The sequence below is a fragment of the Myotis davidii genome, unplaced genomic scaffold (assembly GCF_000327345.1).
Source record: "Myotis davidii unplaced genomic scaffold, ASM32734v1 scaffold699, whole genome shotgun sequence".
In the NCBI taxonomy this organism is placed as follows: domain Eukaryota; kingdom Metazoa; phylum Chordata; class Mammalia; order Chiroptera; family Vespertilionidae; genus Myotis; species Myotis davidii.
The window spans coordinates 221,631-244,463 of record NW_006291007.1 but is presented as its reverse complement, the minus strand read 5'-3'; the positions used below and the strand labels follow the sequence as shown (position 1 = coordinate 244,463).

Sequence of the window (22,833 nt, the reverse complement as noted above, 5' to 3'; positions counted from 1 at the left end):
GTACATCAATTATGCAGAGGAAGCCAGGTTTTTTCTAGCCCTTAGTGTTCAAGAAATTTCTTACCTAGGGCTTCCTTCAGCGACACCTAATGACACAATGTCCTTTACAAAATGCCAGCAGTAATTTAAAGGGTAGATCCCTCCCTCCAAACTGCTCATAAATTTGAGTTTTATAAAGCAAAATGAATCTTAAAAGTGTTTGAATTGGTGGGAGAGGAAAAATTTGGGCCTGTAAGTTATCACCTTTCAATTGATCATTCTGTTAACTTTGAATTGTTTTATGTGAAATTTTCTCAGATAAAGGCCAATGTGCGTAGTGGAGAGAACGTGGTGGGAGCCACAGATGGCCATGCAATGTGGCCAATGAAATATGGATGGAAGTGACATTGGCCAGTTTTGTACCTAAGGCTCATGTGACATTGTGTGCCTCTGCTTGCTCTTCTGGGAGCTTCTGATCTCAGCCAGAAGGACACGCTTTAGGAAGTTGCTACCACCTTCAGCTTGGGCCACAGAACACACCTGACCTTGACTTGAAGCTTGAATGAGACCTGCCTCAGCAGACCAGAAGACCTTACATCACAAACTGTAGACTCTACTGTAACTTTCACCATATTATTTTATTTTTTTCCCCTTCAAGTTTCAACTTTTATTTCATTTTATTATTTTTTTAAATTAAATGTATTGGTATGACTTTGGTTATTAGGTTCATTTAAGCTCCATTGTACATTTCCTGGATACAAGATCTGTATATTGCACTGTGTGCCCACCACCCAAAGTCAGACCATCTTCCATCACCATGTATTAGTTCCTCTCCAACCTACCATATATCTCACCACATTCTATGCAGCACCATTGACTCTATGTTGACTAAAAGAACAATATTACTGATGGCATAAAACACTGAGATTATTATTACATGGGTTGCCTCTGTTGACATAATTCCCAGGGTCAGCTATTTCTTTTATTCTTTGTAAAATTTATTAGGGGTAACCTGTTAATAGCATCATGTAAGTTTCAGGTATATAATTCTATAATACATCATCTATGAATTACCATAGTATGCTTACCACCCAAAGTCTAAGTCCATCACCATATATTTCAGGGTCAGCTATTTCTCTGTTAAATTAAAATTAAATTGTAGAAACACTATGTGCTGGGCACAATCATATGAGCACTCCAATAAACTGATCCTTGCCACAATTCTTTTAAAAAATATATTTTTATTGATTTTTGAGAAAGAGTAAGAGAGAGAGAGAGAAACATCGATGTGAGAGAGAACCATCAATTGACTGCCTCCCATACATACTCCTACTGGGGATTGAACCCACAACCTGGGTATGTACCCTGACCAGGAATTGAACCTGGTGACTTTTGGGTGCATGGGATGATGCTCAACCAACTAAGCCACACCAGCCAGAGCCACAATCTCTATATATAAAAGCCTAAGTGACCATCTGACCATTTGAAGGTTGGACCAGTAGCTATGACACACACTGACCACCAGGGGGCAGACGCTCGACGCAGAGCATGGAAACATGAAACAGACTGATGAATCTCAGAGGGAAGAGGGAAGTGGGGAGGGTGAGAAGAGATTAACCAAAGATCTTATATGCATACTAGAGGCCTGGTGCACAGATTCGTGCACTGGTGGGGTACCTCAACCTGGCCTGCAGGGATGGGCCAAAACCAGCAGTCTGACATCCCCCAAGGGGTCCCAGATTGCAAGAGGGCACAGGCCAGGCTGAGGGACCCCACCGGTACACATGCACCGGTCCTCTAGTTCTTTAATATTAAATCCCCTTTAAGATCAGAAAGCAGGCTGCAGGAGATAAAGTAACTTGTATAAGGACTGCCGGAGTCCAAGTGCATTCCTTTTCTCTATGCAACCTGCTACTTTCATAGTTTATTTACTGTGCTCCATATGGTGTAGTCACTATAAAGCAAATGGCAATTGGGGGGAAAAATAACTTGCCTGCCATTTCTCTTCTTCATAGCTAGAGAAAGAGTTTACTAACATCAGTGTCAATGATCATAAAGTGAAAACGTCCTGAGCCTTAAATTTGCTTTTCAAATACCAGTATTTCAGAGGCAGATTACCTGACTCCAATAATATGCCTCAAACCTGGCACCGTGTGTGCAACGGAGAGGGAATATTTTCATCCATTATAAGAGGCTGTCAGAGGAAAACATTTTCCTGAGATCCTACCCAAGAGAACAGCATGTGAAGCAACATTATCATATTTTACTGAACTTTCATATACTCCATGCAGGAAAATATATATTTTATCTTTTGAAAAGCCTTGGTAACAAAAGGATAAAATATCCATCTAACAATCCAAGTACATTCTAATAATGCTGCATTCATGTTAATAACATTAAAGAAAATTCACAGGGCTCGACAGCCCATCTGACTGTGCTAGGAATGACTATCCTTTGGTTGTAGGGGGAAAGCTCAAGCCCGTGCCTGTGCCCACCCTTTCCAGCAGGGTGCAGGTGGCAGATGAGGGGCCCAGGGGAGGGCATCCATTTAGAAAAACTCCCTCCCAGTGAACAAGAGGTGGGGAGAAATTCCTTATGCAAGGCGAGCTAAGTGCAAGCTTAGTTTCATTTGCATGTTCCTGAATGACAAGGGTATAAATTCTAGCATCTCAGAGCCCATTTACATAAAGGTTTCAGGGCACTCTCAGGAAACACTAAAAGGGACTTTGGAACTGACAGTGATTCTGGTTCTTCAGAATCTCAAGAAACGTGAGGAGAGGAAATGTACCAACTGTTGGTCGTTGGGTAAATGATTCTGAAGAACAGAGTTCTAAAGGCCTATGTCTTGAGCGAGGCAGCCTCTTGTTGGTGACTCAGAGCATCCCTGCTGACTCCCATCAGGCATGGTTACTTAACCTGCTTGGCTTCCAGATGGGTCCTCAGGGATCTTGCTTTAAGAGGCTCCTATGCAACTGGAAAAGCCATACTATCTTCTGGGGCAGTGGTCGGCAAACTCAATAGTCAACAGAGCCAAATATCAACAGTACAATGACTGAAATTTCTTTTGAGAGCCAAATTTTTAAAACTTAAACTATATAGGTAGGTACATTGTTATTAACTTAACTAGAGGCTCGTTGCATGAAGATTCGTGCAAGAGGCCTTCCTTCCCCTGGCTGCTGGCACTGGTTTTCCTCTGGCACCCGGGACCCAGGCCTTTGGTCCGGCCGCAGCAGAGAGGCTTGGCTTCTCTGCTCCAGCTGCAGTGGAGAAGCCAAGCTTCTTTAGTCTTCAGTCTTCAGTTGTCTTCAGTCATCTTCAGTCTTTGCTCTGTGCCTGCATATGCAAATTAACCACCATCTTTGTTGGGTTAATTTGTATGCTCATCCTGATTGGCTAGTGTGCATAGCGGAGTGACACCAATTTGCATGTTTCTCTTTTATTAGTGTAGATTAGAGTACTCCTAAGGCTTAGGAAGAGCTACATTCAAGGGTCCAAAGAGCCGCATGTGGCTCGCGAACCGCAGTTTACCGACCATGGTTCTGGGGAAATGCAAAAGAAGGCTGGAGTCCCTTCAAGGTCAGACCATTTGGCCTTGGAGAAACTCCAGTGCCAGGATGGGGCCACAGTGCCATGTTTTGGCAGTGCCAGCGAGAGCAGGGTAGAGTCCTGGGGGTGGGAGAAGCAGGAGTGACGCCAGCTCCATAGACACTGGACTCCCAGGAAGCATGCGCCACCCAAGACCATGCAGAAGGGAGAGGCCCAGGAGCTGGGAGCGGCTCCCAACAACGGTCGTGAGTGGGGACCCTGAGCTAAATGCCGCTGCCATTGCAAGCCTTCGATTTGATTGCCCTATTCTTGGTGTGACGGGACCTGAAGGTCACCTTGGAATTCTTTTCAGCCTTAGCGCTGGATGTGGAGAAGAACAAACTTAAAATGTTCATCCATTATCATCCTTATTATCCACAGAGAAGAACGGGCAGGCTGAGAAATGAATGGCAGGGATGTGGCAGCTTCGCCCTGTTAAATTATGCACATCCTAGGAAATGACTTAAAGGGTGACTACCCAGGAGACACAGGGATGGGCCGTTTACGCTGGCCAGTCCTTCGAGGCGCATGCCTTCAGAAGTTGTGCTTGATTGGCTCTGAGCCCAGGAGGACCTGGACATGTGCCTACGGGGGTTTCATGTTCTCTGGGGGAATAACCCAGAGGCAGACACTCCAAGGTGTGTCCTTATCACACACAAGGAGAGAGCGAGCAAGCAGGAGAGAGAGAGAGAACAGGTGACAGAGATTCCACTGCCTCCCTCTATACCGAGAGAAAGCACACGTATTTGTGTCCTAGAAATTAAAGCTGTATGTCTTTCTCTCGACCCCACAGCTGCCAGATCTGGTGTTTGAGGCCAATAACTATCTTGGACATTTTATGTGTTCCTTTTTTTTTCTTAAATGAAGGAAGTAGGGAAATTAGCCGCCATTCGGAAACGACATTCAGTGTGTGCTTCGCCACCTTGCCAGGGAAGAGAGTGGCAGCCAGACCTGCGGCACCACCTCTAAGGATAAAGCATAGATGATGCCAGAGCGAAACAAACAGCCCGCGGAGATGAAAACAACAGGCTGAGCCCGGTGCCAGCCCAGCACAGGGCACCGCCATTCCTCCTTCTTGCAAATTATGCCAAAGAGAAGAAAACCGGCGGAAGGTCAGGGCTCTTCTGACCCCATGCCCTGCTCTTCCTAAACCCTGATATAGATGGGAAATATTCCTCCCTCATCTTCAGCTCCCCTGCAACGTTCTGGGAAGGAACCCAGCGTTGCGGTCAGACAACGTGAGGTTGAAACTCAGTTCTTCTCCTTCTCGTCTCTGCAAACTGTAGGCGCATTATTTAACAACTGCACACTTCACTCTCCCGGTGTGTGAAACTGACCATCTCAGGTTGTTTTGGCAATAAAATGGGATAAAATATATATGTGTTAATGGAGGTAGTAGGTACTCAATGTGTTTAGTTCCTTTCTCTCCCATCTATTTGTGATTTCAGGATCTGGGGCATTTGTTCACTCATCTATTTATCATTTCACTCAATAAACCTTTACTGAGCACTTTCTTTATGCCATGCACTTTGCTGCAAACCAGCAGCTCAGCCACAGCCATAAAAATCAGAGGGCCAAAGGAGCCCAGACTGCAGGGCGAAAGGGGCCACCGTTATTCAAGATCCTGTGCCTCATATCTGTTGATGCTTTAATCGCGCAGTCCGTGTGTGTGTGTGTGTGTGTGTGTGTGTGTGTGTGTGTAGGGGGGCATGCTAGACCCATGGTAACTGGCAAAGACAATATGTCCATCCAAATAGATTGCATTGCTCCCACTTGAATCGGCATCAAGGGACTCTGGGTATTGTTAATTCACTTCTGAAAGGTGATAAATGTATACACTTTCTCTTCGGCTATATGGGTCCCAGTCTATGAAAAGGCAAATTAAAGGCCTCACCAAACGTGTCATTATGGGTGTTGGTGTAACATTTGACCTTCTTGTGTCTTCGCAATCCTTTTAATTTTCTATTTCCAATCACAGTGTGTAGTGAGCTGGGACACACAGAACCGTTGACTATCCAGTATGAGTGAAGTTCCTTATTTATCTATTGTACGTGATCACTTACTTCTTCCCATTACATTCTTCCAAGTGGGTAACTTACAGTTATTAACTTTCAGGAAGCCCTTATATATCATAGCATCATACCATTAAGCCTTTTGGAAATTCATCACAAATCAGTATACAGATGACATTGATGTCTTATTGCGATTCATTCCTCCTGGGCCGTTTTCGGCAGTTCATTTTTTATATCCCTGCAGAGCTGAAATATGGCTCACTCCAGTATCTGTCCTTTTTGTAATCGCAAAAGGAAAGCTTGGCAGTTGCCGTATATTATACTCTTGAGAAAAATGCTAGTAATACTTGGAATTGATTGAATAGCATGGACCCAAGACTGCCTGGCACAGGCTATTTCCTCATTCCTATTTAGATTTTTTTTTCCTCCCCTGATTCTTACCTTTTGGATCCAGAAACTGCAAAGAGCATCATTAAAAGGCAATGGGTTGAAGAAGGATCACTTACTTGGAAAAGTCTAAAAGCTCCTCCCTATCTTCTCCCTTCAGATTCTCAAACATGTTGATAGTATGTGCTTACAGTGTTGTAGGCTAGGCTGCTGGAAACAGTATCATTGACAAGAGGCTGGTGGAGGGGCTGGAGGTGGAAAAGGGACAAGGGCATCCCCGGTCCTGGGCTAGTGATGACTTAAACTGGAGAAGCTGAAAATTTGTGACTATCAAGGCATACTCTGTACCCATCCACCAACCTTGCCTTTGCAAATATGTGATTAGGAGGAATTCAGGCTTACAAGAGGCGAGCATGTAAAGGAGATGTATTAAAGAGGAATTCGGGTGATGGTAAGGCAAGTCCGAGTCCCATATAATCACTTCCGTGCTCCCCCTCCTCCCTAGTTAGTGGAAACTGGGCTTGCGGAGGGCAGAATATAGGGCACAGTCAGTTCGGTCCCAATGACACCTCAGGAGACCAAACCATGGTCCATATGAATATTTGTGAAACTTCCTTTTCAATACCAGGTGAAATAGGTCTGTCAAGGGTTCCACCTGGACTCCCTCTTCTGGGCTAGTGGACCACAGGCCTCCCAGCTGCTATGAGCGTTGGCTACAATTAACTCACCCTCCTCGTGGGAACTGCCCTTGGCCTCTAAGAACTGTGGCGGTAAATGCTTATCAACCAACTTTCCAGGGAAAAAAAATAAAGCCCTAATGGACAGATTTCACTGGTGTAAACACTACCTTCATGTTACCAACCTAATAAATGCAGAGTTTCAGGAAAGAGATTCATAAATGGGCTCTTGAAAGCCAGTGTGAGGGACTTCTCCAGGGTCCCAAAGCCTAAGAGGTGCCTTGCCTGGGAATGCCAGGGAGGGTATATCCCTGTGGCGTCAGGCTCCAGGTGGACCCTGCTTGAACCCATATCGTTGCTGAACAGCACCCCTGGCCTGCTTCCCCCATTACTTTGAGGCCTACCTTTGGCCACACTTCCTCAGCAAGTCATTTGCACAAGACTTTCCATTTCAGGCTCTAAACCTGGGCTTGGAGAGCAGCAGACCCCGAAAGGCTCTTAATGATCTACTCTGTCCCACAAATACACATGAAGTTTTATGGACCATTTGTATCCCAAAGCTTCAGTGTAAATGGACCCTAATGAGTTCCAAATGGGTAAGAATAACATATCTGTGAACATTTCATATCAGTTACCCAAGAAAAACCAGCACCACAGCCACATATTTAGATGGCAAAAATGCTATCTCTACTATTTGCTTTCATCACACACAGGTAGAGCCAGAACATCTAACATGTAAAGGCCCTCCTGCCAACGTAATTTCATTCTACCTACTTTTCCTTGGTAGCCCATATTCTAGCACCTCTGTCAAGCCTGGTTCAACCAACCCAACTTCTTACCCCATTAAAATTAATGCCAGATTGATCAATCTTCTAATTAATCATTTCACTGCTTCCTTAGTATCTATTCTACTCTTCTTTCAAACAGTTATTCAAATGGATTATTGCCATTTAGTTTTGTGTCTCTATGCTTTCTCCCCTAACATAACATAAAACTTCACTCGGAAAAGGTTTCAGAACAGACTTAGGAATTGCAAAGATTTATTGTGATCAACTAAATTCTGCTGTCAGGTTCATGGGAAAACTTACAAATAGAGAAGTGGTAAAATGTTAAGCCACAAACCAATTCATGGGTCTTATTTTTTCCAACTCAGTATTTCAGCCACACTGTAGGAAAAGTGTCTAGTGTAGGATCCTGGTTTCTAGTGGCAGATTCTGTTGACAGTGAACTTAACTTTTCTCACCATGGGGCTTCCCTATATTTTTCCCACTTAAGCCAACGCCACTTCGACTAATTCTACAAAACCCTTTCCTTGTAACCAAGGGTAATCAAGGGTAATCTTGGTTCAACTCAAATCAACCAGCATGATCATAGATAACTCCAGGGATATAAAATGAAAATATAAAAGCACATGTATTTTGAGGAGCTCAAAGACAGAGGGAAAGAAGGCAAGGAAGACTATAGGCCAAGTTCCAGATCCTAAAAGAAATATAAACAAGGAACTTAAGATTTTATCTATAAAAGGTCTATGTATCAGGTAGGAACTGGATAAAAAATACTTTCCCTTATGAAATACAAACACAAGCTTAAAACCTACCATTGGATATAAGGTAAACGAAATCTCACTGCTCAAGTGAAATGAATGTCCTCTATTATTCCCAAGGCACAACCTGTTTTGATGCTCATGTGACTATTATTACTCTTTGTATTCATGTGTTCAGGTTGAATTTCGCCCCTCCCTCATGCTAAGAAAAGCCCTCAGCTCATCATCCGAGCCTACGCCAGGCCAAACACGTTAAAACAAACTCAGTAATCCAGGGCACGGACCGTGGCGGAGCTGCTTCATGGGTCTGTAAGTAAGCGACATTTAAACACGGGCAGGAATAATGCTCACGCATAAAGATGCGACGTAAAACACATAATGACTGGGATGCATTTAACATGCTGGTACCCACCTGATCGCAGACTTCCAAATGCGCAAGGCTTTTAAGCCTTTTGAGTCGGATACACATTTCTTCACGGCAAAATGAAATTCAGAGCAGGGCTTTGAATTCTCACTTCCCAAATAAATCTTCAACTCATTAAAAATCACCTTTTAGATGGCTCGCCAGCACGTTTTCGCTATTGTCTATTGGGTTTAGGCATTTCATTTACCAGCTTTTTCCTCCTCCTAACCTTCTGTGTGTGTTTTCTCCACCTTTCACAAATGCAAAGGGACCCATCAGACAGTTCTCAGCTCTTCAAACAGCTGACAACACAAATCGTGCCAGATATAAATATTTACATCATCAAAAGTAAATGTTTCCAAAATTCCAAACTCCAATGCATTTGAAAATTGACTTGGATCAGGTACACTTTTCGGAATCGAGAATTTTTGAAAAATCACTTGTCAACAACAACAACAACAACAAAACACACCAAAAAAAGCCCTAGGAGTAATTTTTACCACCAGGCTCTCTCTCAGTCCCTTCGTTCCCAATGAATTTTAGGGGAAAGTTATCTTGAAATGAGGTCCCCCCTCCCTTTCACAACATTTCCCTCTAAGATGGTGTATTGAAAAGTGAAAATTATATTCCCATTATTTGTGTTAGCTTTCCACCTTTCCATCCCACTCTCAATGTACCCTTTATGCAAAAAGCCTTTAAATGCTTGCCATAACTCTTAGGAAAAAGACCCAGGTCCTTAGCATAGCCTCAGGATCTGGACTCTGCCTTCCCCCTCCATCCACAAGTCCCCACTACCTCCTCTCTGGTCTCTGTCCTTCCACCTTTCTGGTCATCTTTCAGATAATTTCTGGACATCAGTTACCAACCCTCATTCTACGTTGGGCTTTTCCCTTTGCCTAGAATACAGCTATTCCCTCCATCACCCTCTCCAAGAAAGAAAGATAATTGAGGATTTAGTTAACGCGGCAACTTGTCCTTCTTAAACACTGGTCAGTGACCTTATCCATTCTCATGACTTGACTGGAATGAGTCCCCTTTTTAGAGAGAGAAGTACATAGAACCCACAACAAGTTCCTTTCAGGGTTTGTAAAAAGAAAACTGAACATGGAACAACAATTAGGCTAGGTTAGTTTTCTATGAAACCAGAGCAATAAACTATGCCAACTGCATAGAACCCTGCTACAGAAATGCTTCCCAAGTTATATTTAAAACAGCACACAAATACTATATGGCTAAATAGTCTTAGCCACATGCAAGGTCTGTTATAACTTGCCTTGTGACCAAAGTTAAGGATACTAACAACACTTTGATTAGTCATTAGCGTTTCTTTCTTTTTTTTTTAGTGACAGTTATGCATTAGAAAAAAAAATTCCAATATCATAAGGGAAAAAATTACTTACAAAGTCTGTGGTAAGTAAGGTGCATACACTGCAGAAATGGAGAAGAGTAGAGCCCTAGGAGCCCAAGCCCTGGAGAACCAGCCGCCCGCAGTAACAAAAGGTGTCCATAATTGTAAGCCCAATCAATGTCTTGCTCACAAATGGTCTCCCATTCCTCTTGACTTCCCACCAGCTAAATGACCTTCAAACACAATTTTCTCTATGGATGTGTGTTTCCACTTTCAACAATCTACTCAACAGTAAAAGGTTGCCGAGTAGAAATGAATCAGCAAGAGGAATGCTAGATTCCAGCACTGAGAAGTCCCCATGGGCATAACTACACGCCCTTTCACAAGTTGAGGAGCCAGTCATAGGGGGAGGAGGGAGGAGAGGGATGCCGGAGTGAGACGCATACAGCACAGCTCAGCATTTCTGTGCAGGAGCTAGGATTCTTAGCCAGCAAGATGCTTCGAGGAAGATGAATTATTGATTTTCTTATAAATCATCTAGGGTGATTTTTGTTTTGTTTTTTCTTTTTAAAATGATAAATGTCTGATTTTACTTTTGTGAAAAATTTTATTTTCACCTTGTTCAGGTTAAAAGAGGCTCCAGTAAAGAGGTTTCTGGGAAAAAGGATTTTCCCAGCATCATATACAGAGGAGGCAACTCTGAGTTCTGACCTTCATGGGGTACCAAGGGCTAGAACCTCAGGCAACCTCCAGAGGTTACAAAGTAATTAGAAACATGAGGGCTTCACCAGCTAGGGAGAAAACACACACACACAGTTTAGACATAATTAGATGTGCTGGCAGTAGGCTTGAGGTCTAGGTGAGAAGACAAACTCATCGCAGAGATCCAGCCTTGGAGGGTTGACTTTTAGAATCAGCATCACCCCATACCCCTCCTCAATGTCGCCATGGAAACAACATGGCTGCTTACCTTCCTGCCCCCAGTATTGATGCGAAGCGGTGTCAGAAAGGGGTCGAAGATCATGTGGCTGGTCTCTATGTTGACTGGCGACTGCCGTTTCCCCACGGAGCAAAGGTTCCAAGCTGAGTTCACCAATCCCCAGAAAGAAGGAACTGGAAACAAAAAGAAATTGTAGAATCAGGCTGGGTGGAGGGTTGGGGAAACACCGTAGAAAGAGCTATGGTACTAAAGTGGTAAAATCAAAGAGTCATCCACAGAGATCCTTGGGTGTTGCTATGGTATTTTTCTGAATTTTAGTCAATTTCTCTAAGTCCTACCTTCAATGACCTTCAAGGTCAGATTTTCTTATTGCAGACCCATTCATCCTATGGCCTCTTTGGTAGTACAGTTGGCATTAATGCCTCAGGAGGAAGGTGGCATAGTCCAATCACATCATACTTGCAACATCTCTGAGGCTCATCAAATATTTAGCAATTCCCAAGTTGATGCTCTGCTTTCCCATTTGGAAGGAATGATGTGAGCATCGACTTTATCCTATATAGCAGAACATGGCATTTGATATATACAAGGTGATATTCTCGGAGTTGTCAAGATCAAACTGAGGGAATGAATGTTTTTTATGACCCTCAGTCAATGCCAGACAGGAGCTTGGCAACTTGACTTTGTTTAGTCCCGCGCTGTGCCATTAACCTAATGCATCAGCAGCTGACGAGCTGGTTCCTTGGGTAGGCAGAAAATAATGACACTGAGTGCTGAGTGCTAATCTCCAAAGGGAAAATGTCTACTCGTCTTCCGTGTCACATTAAAACATCTATTAAAATAAACTTCAATGGCAACTTCCAGCCCTACTTTATTTTGTTTAAGAAAGCTAAACAGAGCAGGGCTAAGCCAACCTACTAATTTTATGTCAGTGAACATCAAAGACTATATCCATGGACTTTTCCAGCCCCTCTCAGGATCTCCATTGAGGCCCTGGATCCGTATGTTCTTTATATGTCCCCGAGATTATATAACTATCATTCACTCAACCATCGACAGCATCCATCAGCAGTATAGTGAACTCGCATCGTGTGCCCAGCCCTGGGTTATGCCGAATTGTGAGGGGGGCAGATACAGCTAAGAACAATGCCCACACTGTGGGGAGAGTGTGATGCTAATGGAGTGTTTAATGACATTCTATAGGAGGGGCACCAAACCCTACCGCTGTGGAAATGGAGCCAGGAAGTGATTCCTCCAGAAGATCAGCCCAACAGTCAAATCACAAGCCTCTCAAAGGTACCTGTCCCTCTCAGGAACTCAAATGGAATAAGGCTTTTCATTTATAGCAGCTATCTTTCCTGCCCATGTCATGGGTGGAGAAAACTAAGGCAAGAGAGGAAGCTGGCAAACACTTGCTTAAGATACTCTATAAGAAACCCATAATTCACGAAAAGAATCTCATCTAAATCCAAAATTCTATGACCCTTTTAGTTGTTGCAAGCAACTATTGGGCAGAAGGGGGAGGAAAATTCAAAACCAATCCCCCGGATTCAAGAGAATGTTTCTATGCCATATTCTGGGCTTCATTGTGAAATATGGCAAACACCTGACTTGGTTCAACCCATTCCAATAAGCTTCTCGTGGCTTTATCCCCTTTAGCGTAAAGACCTTGAATTGGATTTTCGGTCACAACTGATTTTCAAAATGGCAGCAGTGGCCAGAGTTCCAGAGGGAGAAAGAACAAGGAGTGGAAGGAAGAGCAGAGAGAACACACACGTGTTTCCTTGGCATTCTCATTTTTTCTCATCATTGCTTACGCTCTGTTATTACTGCAAGTCACTTAACATCTTAAGAAATCACATAACATCTTTAGAAGGTACCATACCCTGGAAAATTTATAAAAATTAAGAAAATTTCTGCATTAAAATTTTATTCCAGAAAATAGATAAAGGTCTGTCTTCTCTAAGCTGCTCTACTAAAATCATTGACTTAATTCTACACATCTACACATATTCCTCAATAATTTCAAGTTTATTATGAAAATAAAGCATCCATCAGGGCATGCTTCGATCCCTGATTGTCAGGGATGCTTATAAAGATGACACATGTGAGGATCCCAGGGGATGAATCCAGTCATGGCACTGCCACAAATGGGCTGTGTGACTTTAGCTGAGTCATGGGTCTCTTAGGCCTTGGATAAGTCATGGCTCTCTACAGCCCCTGGGGTCACCTGAACAACAGTCCCCCTTCAAAGTTGCCCACTTCCTAACCCCAGAACCTGTGAAGGTTACCTTAGTAGTAAAAGGTACTTTGCAGAAATGATTACCTTAGGGGTCTTGAGATGAGTAGATTATTCTGGATTATTTGGGACGGTCCAATATTATCACAAGGTTTTTTTTTTTTCAGGATGGTGAAGGAGGTTGGAGATTGACAGAAAACATTTAAGGGTAAAGAGGAGGACAGAAAGTGCTGGGTTTGAAGGTGGATGAAGGAAGGGACCACGAGGCAAGGAATGCAGGCGGCCTCTAGAACCTGCAATGGGCAAAGCAACTAATTCTTCCTAGAGCTTCCACTGATTTTAACCCCACAAGGCACATTTCTCACGTCTCACCTCTACGTTGTAAGAGGAGAAATATGTGTTGTGTTAAGCCACTAAGTTGATATAGCCAGAATAGGAAACTAACACAACCCCTTTATCTTTAAAAGCCTGCGAGACAATACTCTCTTTGGCAAGCAGGCCATCTATGATGTCTGCGGGGCTTTCCCTGGAAGGCAGCTGCATGATAAACGAAGTTACAGCTGGGTGCACATGGCCTTTCATCTACACCCATGAAAATCATTAGCAAAAATAACCCCAACCCTATAAACGGTTTGCGAGATTGTTACATGGCAATGCGGGTAGGCCCATACTGCTGTGCCTCCCTAATACACTTCACACCCCCAAAGCACCCCCATGAAAACACAAACCACAAAAACTTTATGCGAACATCTGCCTGGCTTTTATTGGGCACGGCACTGTGACAAGCAGATTCCAGGTTTTATATCCCCACTCCACTAGCAAGGCCTGTGTCTCTCGTTCTAAACACCTGCTCGGCCAATTCAGGGACAACTGAGAAACACTCACCCCTGCTCAGCTGTGTCCTTATTATTGCATTCCTGAAGGAGTTATCTAAGTTCATTTTCCATTGGGTTGCTGGTTTTAAATATGCCATAAGTTAATAGTTTTTCAGAAATAGAGGCCACCTGAGGGATCATCTGATCTAAATGAATACATGAAGTTGAGGACATCAAGGCAGAGGATCGAGTCCTCAGTCAGAGCACATACAAGAATCAACCAATAAATGCATAAATGGGTGGAACAATAAATCGATGTCTCCCTCTCTCTGAGTGTTTCTTTCTCCCTTTCTCTCTCTCTCTCTCTCTCTCTCTCTCTCTCTCTCAAATCAATTATTTTTTTTTTTTTAAAAAGAAACACACCCTTTGGATTTGTGCAGAACTCCTGGTTATCCCAGGGTTCTGATACTTACCTCTCCTCCACATGATCATGATTGATCCTTCAGGTTATAAACACCCCATGTCTCCTCTGACCGAACATGCCATTTACGGAATGCTATGGCACTGCTTCTATTTCTACCTTTAGACAATGAGTGTTGAATTAATTTTCTCTTAGTTTCCATGACTGTCCGAATAAATCAAAATTTCAAACCTTGTCATTTTTTAAAGCAACATGATATTGCAGCTTATCAGCTAATGCTGTGTCTGTTTCTATCTTGACTGATACAGCTTACTGTTGAGCAAAAAAAAAAAATGTAAATGTAAAGTAAAATTGAGTGAGAATCACTCTAATTAGTGGGCACCTGGTCTGAAAATGTTTGAAAGGGTTCATCCCTGGCATCCTTTTCACACAATCTCCTAATTTACATATAAACCAGAACATACAACAGACCTGGATGTTTTTGCAAATTAATTTTCACTGAACCTAAACAATGGGACTTAATGGCTGAATCACAGCTATGCATTCTCATGCCAAAACATTTCCCCACGACCGTGTTGTCAATCTAAATCCCACATGGTCTGTTGGCGCTGGGTCCAGTGAACTGCGAAAGAGGCTCAGTGACTGTGATTTCAGCTGCTTAAAACAGGAGCCTTGGAAAACCCAAAGCAAAACCTATCAGCTGCTTGTTTAAAACCAAACAAAGGAGCTCAGTTATTTTTTTTATATTTTATTGATTTTTTTACAGAGAGGAAGGGGAGAGGGATAGAGAGCTAGAAACATCGATGAGAGAGAAACATCGATCAACTGCCTCCTGCACACCCCCCTACTGGGGATGTGTCCGCAACCAAGGCACATGCCCTTGACCAGAATCGAACCTGGGACCCCTCAGTCCACAGGCTGATGCTCTATCCACTGAGCCAAACCGGTTACGGCAGGAGCTCCGTTTTATTAACACATCGTGGTTACCCTCAAAGACAAAGTTCTTATCAAAACAAGAAATAGGTCAGGAGAACAAGGGACCAGAAGAATGAAGTCTGATACTGAGAGTTAAAATTTGCCTCGATGATATTTTCACCCTGAGAAAATGCTCCAAAGTCAGTGTCGGCCTTTAGGCATCCTCCTTATTCATTTGTCCTGAATTGTCATTTGTCATCTCCGCAAACTCTGCAGAGACCACGCTGTTGTGGACAGGGAGTTCAGCACTTGGAACCAATTTATGCAGCTTATGTGAATTTGCTAAATTCTATGGGAACAAAATAAACTCAATGAAAAAGTGTTTACTGACAGCCTATGACGGGCCAGGCATTTGGCTTGCCACTGACAATTCACTTTGGCAAATATTTACTGAGGACCTACTATGGGCAGATGCTGGCATCAGTTCTGGATACTCAGTAATGAATGAAGCACATATGGTTCCTACTCTCCTGGATCTTGCAGTCTAGTGGGGAATATGGGAGATACTGTTTATCTCCAAGTTTACAGATGTATATCTATGTAATTAGGACTTTTCGGTAAGCATGCTGTAGAGACAATTAAGATGGTAATGAATTACAGAATAAAGCATGGATGGGGACATGACCCAGGAAGAATGGTTGAGGATAATTTGTCTGGAAGTGACATCTGGTACACCCTGGAAGGACTGAGAAGAGTTTCTCCTGAATAGTTGCAGGGGAAGAGATGTCCAAGGCAGAGCTGAGGAGCAGTTCTTGGCAGAGAAGAGCTTAATATGTTCCAAGGAACTGAGAAGAAGCCAGTTAACGTGAACGTGATGAATCAGATGGGAAGGAAAGTGAGATGAGATGAGGTTGGCCAGGTAAACCAAGGACAGATGTTCAGGGCTTGGCTGACCACAGTAAGCGGTTTGCATTTTACTCTAATGTGCTAGAAAGGACTGAGAGTTTTAGGCAAGGAAGTACCATGGTCTGATTTATGAATGAAAAGCATGTATCTGCTTTGGCTGGAATACAGCCAAGAGTCAGTGTGATTATCCTTGGAGTAGTTTGAGTGGGAAAAGAATTGGTTCCCGAGCAACAGTTAGATTTTTACATGAATTTAATCCTATTGCTTTGGGTTTGTTTAAATTCTATCTCAAAGGCAGAACTAATTGAATGTTTTAAAAACTATTCTCTTCAACATGTATGCCAATAAAAAAGCATTTTTTCCTAGGATCCAACTAGGGCTTTATAAGTCATCATTTGAAGCAAAGAATATTTTCTTGAAGACACAGCTAAGGCAATCTATTTTTGCTTTCAAGCAGTAAACTAACTCCCTAACCTTTGGCCAAAGGAAAGCAAATGAAAGTTGGGAAATGAATACTGGCATAAAACACATCTCCAGTGAATTTAGCCCTATAAATGAAGCCTTCCACTTCAATACAGCAATCTCTACTTTAGGGTTATTAAGCATATGAATATATTTTAAATAAGAACTCATATCTTTCCCTTGCTCTTTTCCTCATCACGCTGACTTACTGTCTCCTTCCTTTTTCTCAACAGTAATAAATCCCCACTTTGAGCCATTGTTAATGAGCGTGTTTAAAATACCCATGGCTGCAGGTGTTGGGCCCTGGATAATTTCAGATTTATTTCACAGGGGGACGTGGCTCAGCGTAACTCCTTTTGCTGCTGGATTCTACTTCCATTGCTAACTAGGCTCCTCCCCCTCTCATTTGGACATTTAAGGGGTTACAGATATCCTAGTTAACACATCACCATTCATTTGTACATTTCTCTAAAAAATTAAAAGAATATCTCAAATAAACCATATAAAAATGGCCCCACTCTTCAGAACTTTCCATATATTGGGAAGATGGGCAAGCTAACAAATAGTTATAACAAAACATGTTAAATGTTATAATTAAGGTGTATGCATCTTAAAGCTTAAATGCAGAGAGGGGAGTAAACTGACCCCGATCCTCTTCTTAAGTTCAATGGTAAGTCTTCCTAGTAGAGTAGACATTCGAGTTCATCCTGAAAGCATGACCACAGATTGCAAGCTGTAAGTTTCATAACCAGTTAAAGGGCTTTAAAGTCCTTCCCAACATGGAGAGACAAGCAGTTCCTAGCAACTGAGACCAGTCACCGCTGGGATTTGAATAACTGTTATGCAGGGAGAGTTTAAGCCACTGGATCTTCTGGCATCTCCAACTTGGAGAGGGATTATTGTATAAGAGAAAGACCCTGAGCTATCCTGTTTGCCCCTTGAGTGGGTGGCTAAACTTCCATAGCCTTATTTTCTCCATTTGTAAAATGGGGAGGATGGTGACTTCACAGAGTTGTTGGGAAGATTAAGTGAGAACATGTTTATAATGTCATTTCTATAATAAGTGTTCAATGAATGTTGCAGAGGGAGTTGAGTGAGGGGACCCTGGGGAATGGTATGGCCACCGTACTGAGGTTCCACCACTGTCCCATTCCAGAGAGGAAAAGGGTGAATGATCCAGGCAGGAGGGGAGGACAGCAGCTTTCAGATGCCCACACAGCCTGGATTCAGAGCAGGGAGCAGTCTAGGTCATTGGCTTGACCACTTAATTTCATACTTTTAATGAGCCACGTGCAATTACTTCTTGGTTCATGACTCCCAATGTCTGAATGAGTGGAGGGAGGGAGCCCAATATTTAAACAAATGACCAAAAAACCAACAACAACTTATAAGTGGTAAAATCAGGATTTAAGACTCAGACTGTCTAGCCCAGATCCTTGATCTTAATGCCTGTATAATACTTCCTTTCTATCCTGGTACAATGACTTGAGCCTAACACATATTCTCTTGAGCTTCAGTTTCCTTTGTGAAATCAAGATCATAAGAAGATACACTTCCCTGGATACCTGTGTCCAACTAAGTGACAGTAAAAATTAAAAAGACGAAACTAGCAACAACTATCACAGCCAGTTCCATGTACTGACGAGTCAGGGATGATGCCACTGGAGGTAGACCGGAAATTATTCATAACTGTAGTCCTCAAAGATGGGCATGATTTGTCCCATTGTACAGAGGTGGGACTGAAACTCAGAATGTTGAGTAACTTTCCAAGGACATTTAAAATGTACATAGCTGGGCTGCTGACTTGAACCTGGGTCTGACTCCCACCCTCATCCTGCTCATCCTTTCTCATATCCAGCAGCAGATCTGAGCTGAACTAAGCTGCCAACATGAGTTTCTCCTCGATATTTTGATTTCTCAGAATTCGTTTGCCAGTGAATCAGGATGACTTGTTTTTTTGGTGAACACAGGAAGCCATAAAACAGTCTGGATTAGGTAGGCATTATACGCTGTGTGTGCTTTAGGGTTCAGATTTAGCCCAACAGTGGTGTTACCAGTAAGCATTACCCGACTGTATTCAGGGGGCCACTGTCTCAACGCATGTCAATAAACCAGCCCATTCATTACTTCCACCTACCCAACTTTGAAAAAAAATGACCAGGCTGATGCCTCTGGTTAACCACAGCATCGGCCTGAATTTGATACAAAAGCTGCATCCACTTGGTTTCAAGAAGCACATATCAGTAGTGATGGAACCAGCTGGGGCATGAGAACCGAGCATTTAGCCACTGAAACTAGGTGATCTGCTTTAGCCTCCGGGAATTTTGAAAAATTCACCACACAGTATGAGGCAACAGTTTCCTACAAATTCAAACACCTGGTGAAGCATTTTAAAATCCTGCGAAATCCCTGCATATCTTTAAATACACTGTCCTTTATCTATTTGAATATGTAAATACTCTCTCTCTTCCCCTAATTCTCACCACCTCGGTGCGCACAAAATTATCCCCTTCTACAAATGTTAAAAGTAGGTAAATGATGAAAGCTCTGTTCCCCAGATGCATGTGGAGATAAAACTGAGCACTAGCCTCACAGCCCATCCCAGTGGTGGGTATCTCAGCCTTTTGCAACTTCTCACTGTGTTCACATTTGTATAATCCTACAGAAGGCTCCAGCTGTTCCAGTCTGTCTTGAGTTTGACAGGTATTTAGGGCATTTTCTTTATCATTTGCCAAAATAACAGGCCTCAGTTATCTTCATGACACATTAGGAGAAATAATCTTCCTCTGATCACTGAGTCTTGGGGCCCAAACACAACAGAATCAGTCACTAAACAGAGAACAAAAACACGATCTGTTTAGTCTCTCCCCGATTTTGTATGAGGATGGATTGTCCAATAACTCTGCGGTGCATAGCCTATGGAGATGCTAAATTTAGCTTCTATGTAATATGGGGACTTCACCATGACATTCAACTTCTCCTAACTTTCCTACTTGAGTTTTGCATCAACACGCTTCCTATTAGCAGGTGAGAAAATATATAGGTATCTCACTAACTGTCAATCTCTTTCATCCCCCACATCTCATCAATAATCAAATCTGGGTGAGTTCTTTGCTAAGAAATACTCCTGTCCAGCATAGTTGCCATTAGCTTAGTCCAGGTTCCCACTTCTACCCACTTTCATTTCTGCAACAGTTCCTTAGATAAATGCCCCGCCTCCAGGGTCAGGTCCACATCATGAATGACATGAGAGCTTGGCAGACAAGGATGAGTAAAGGCTGGAAGTTGGGTTGGATCTGTGGTCCACAACAGAATTCGGTGCACAGCAAGGGTCAGGATTAGGTTACTCTAGGCCTTTGTAGCCCTAGAGTTCTGATTTGATGTCACCATTATATCCCCAGTTCCCATTTCTGTGTGGCACAGAGTAGGCACTTAACAACTATTTATCCAATAGTTAAATGGATACATGGATAGATGGATGGGAGAGAGCATACTCTGTTTTCCCCACTACTGTCTTTCAATACAACTTGTGGGATGAATGTACATCTTTCTGTTTTATTTTCATACTTCAACAACACAGTGTATTCATGCATACTCCTATGCTTCTTTCCCCCCTAGATTCATTGAGGTATGACTGACAAATAAAATTTTTATATATTTATGCTGTACAACAAGATTTTTAAAGGTGTACAATGTGATGACTTAATATACATTACCACAACCATTAATTATCTTTAATTAACACATCTACTTAATTAACTTTTTGTTTTGTGGTGGGAACACTTAAGATCTAATTTCTTAGCAAATTTCAAGATAAAATAGAGTATTATGAACTATAATCACCATGCTATACATTGGATCCCCAGAACTACTGCAAGTGTGGACCCTTTGACTGATGTGACCTCATTTCCCCACTCTCCAGCCCATGGCAACCACCTTTCTACTCTTTGGTTCTCCGAATCTGAATTTTTAAATTTCACATTTTCTTGTTTTCTCTTGACCATTCCCTAGTCAAACCCTACACATCCGATAATTTCTAACTTAAATTCCAGTCCCTCCATTAAGTTATCCTCTACTATTTCTAGAGAAACTGGTTAGAAGCCAGACCATTTCATAGTTAATTATGCATGGGCACCTTGTTCAGTGCTTTGTAAATGCATTACATAATTTTCTAAGTAGAAGCCAGCACCTCAAGATCAAGAATTTGAACATAACACAGGACACGATTACAAGGCTTAGGCCTATAAAAAATGATTCATGAAGTGATTGACCAAGATTAAATCTCTCTAGGGGGCTTGTAAAGTAAAGCATTTGTATCTGAAAAGACATCAGCAGTGAAATGGATTTGGTGATACTTTGATACACCTCACCACCCAGCACCCACACGTGTGCCCAGCCCTATCAAGTTCCTTACAGTTCCACTAACATGACTCCCTGCGATGGTTCCACTGCCCACAGTGCCATTCCCAACTGCCCCTGCAGAGAGCACATCCTCATCTTTTAGGATGCAGGTCAAGAGACCACTCTAAGAAGCTTTACTCATCTGCTATTCCCTCTACTCTGCACTCTTCCTGATGGAGTCACATGCTCCATCCCCGTGCAACTTGGGCACCCCTCTACTCGAATACTCACATCTTGTTGATATTTTGTACATTCCTGTCTGCCCAGCTATGACGGGCAGTTTGTGAAAACAGACTGCTGTCTCTATATCATCATTGTTAAGCACAATGCCCAGTAGATAGTAAATTTATAGGCAATGTTGTTGGAATTTAAAGTAGTCAAGACTATATATGCACTAGTGGAGGAAGAGACACAGGATGAAGAGTGGGGAGGACTGTCATTTTATTGAACATCTACTTTCTGACAGGCCCAGTAATAGGCATTTACTCAGGATTCTTATTTGATGCCTGATGACTCTGCCCAAATAAAGAGGTAAGCCCTGATCTCAGGGACAGGATCTTATTTATCTAGGTTGTAAAGCATGAACACCAGCCACTGTGAGGATTTAATGGCAGTCTTACCAAGGCAAAAATCCAAAGTTGCATTACCAAGTGAAATAAAGGAAAAAGAATGATTCAAGATCAAAATCAAAGGAAGAAAAGTAGATGAGGGAGGAGATTTGCAGGGGGCAGTAGGAAGGGGAAAAAAGGAATCTCTTAAGCCAAACAGTAAGGAGACAGAGAAGCATTTCATTCATTTCTATCTCCATGAACATGGTATGCTCTGAGCTTCCAAAAGCATAGCCCTGATCGATCCTTCTGCTAATCATCAAAGGTAGATAGTAGGTTGCATCAAATGATCACATTGGAAAAAGAAGGAAAATGGTATCACCCCAGGAGACCCTGACATTGGTAAAAGTGGCTTCAGAACATAAAAGAATGCTACCTATGCTGGTAGTCATGTTTCCCCTTTTAAAGACATTCTCACTTCCCCACAGCCCTGCAGATTCAATAAGGAATGAATGTAAAAGTGCTTTGTAAACTGTCACACACTCTTAATTATTTGTATTTACATTACAATTTGCTTACAAATGACTAGCACCCTCTTGGTCAGCTGGGGTTCAGCATTTCAGTACCATTTCACTCTCCTGGCAGAACAACTCAAGTTTATGTGCTAAAAACAAGAAATAGATCTTTACTGTGATGCTTGCTTAGAGAGCATGGATGTTTGCCTTTTTCCTTTATTGCTGTTTCCTAAGGAAAAAGTGAGGTAATTAATAAATCATACTCCAACTGGCAGCCTCCCCAGGAGAACTGTGGCAATGCAGCAGCAGAAATTCATATGGATCTAAGGGAAGCTTTCTTTTAGAGACTAATCCAGCTTAGAAGACTCTCTCACATCAATAGTTTGGGACATTAAAGTTTGACATCTTCTGTCTGAAACAGCGAGAATCTGAAGTATCCTCATTATAGTTGGCGGCTCCCTGGTCATAGCTGAGAAGAAGTCAAAGTGCCCCGAGGAAACACCAGTTCATGGTGACAAGAGATTAAAAGAGCATCTGAGTTTTAAATATCTGGATGCCTCGGAGAGTCAGCAGAGACAGCTCAGAAATAAAATCAGCACTGAATACATTCTTCTAAGTTTCCTCTGTAAGTGGCTTGAGCCTCAGCACCCAGTTCATCATAAGGCTTTCTGTCTTTGCCTATGCATCGGGAAATCAGAAAAATCAGCATAGCCATGGCTTTTCCAACTCTTTAAGGT

At 42.5% G+C, this 22,833-nt stretch overlaps 1 protein-coding gene across 1 annotated transcript in view; it reads right to left on the bottom strand.

Annotated features, from left to right (window-relative positions):
• Nucleotides 1-22,833, bottom strand: part of CA10 (carbonic anhydrase X) — a 366,550-nt gene that overhangs the window by 204,935 nt on the left and 138,782 nt on the right. Inside the window, exon 3 of the mRNA XM_006764028.2 lies at nt 10,905-11,047. Within this exon, the coding sequence (XP_006764091.1) occupies nt 10,905-11,047 (143 nt within the window). The remainder of the gene's footprint in view (nt 1-10,904; nt 11,048-22,833) is intronic.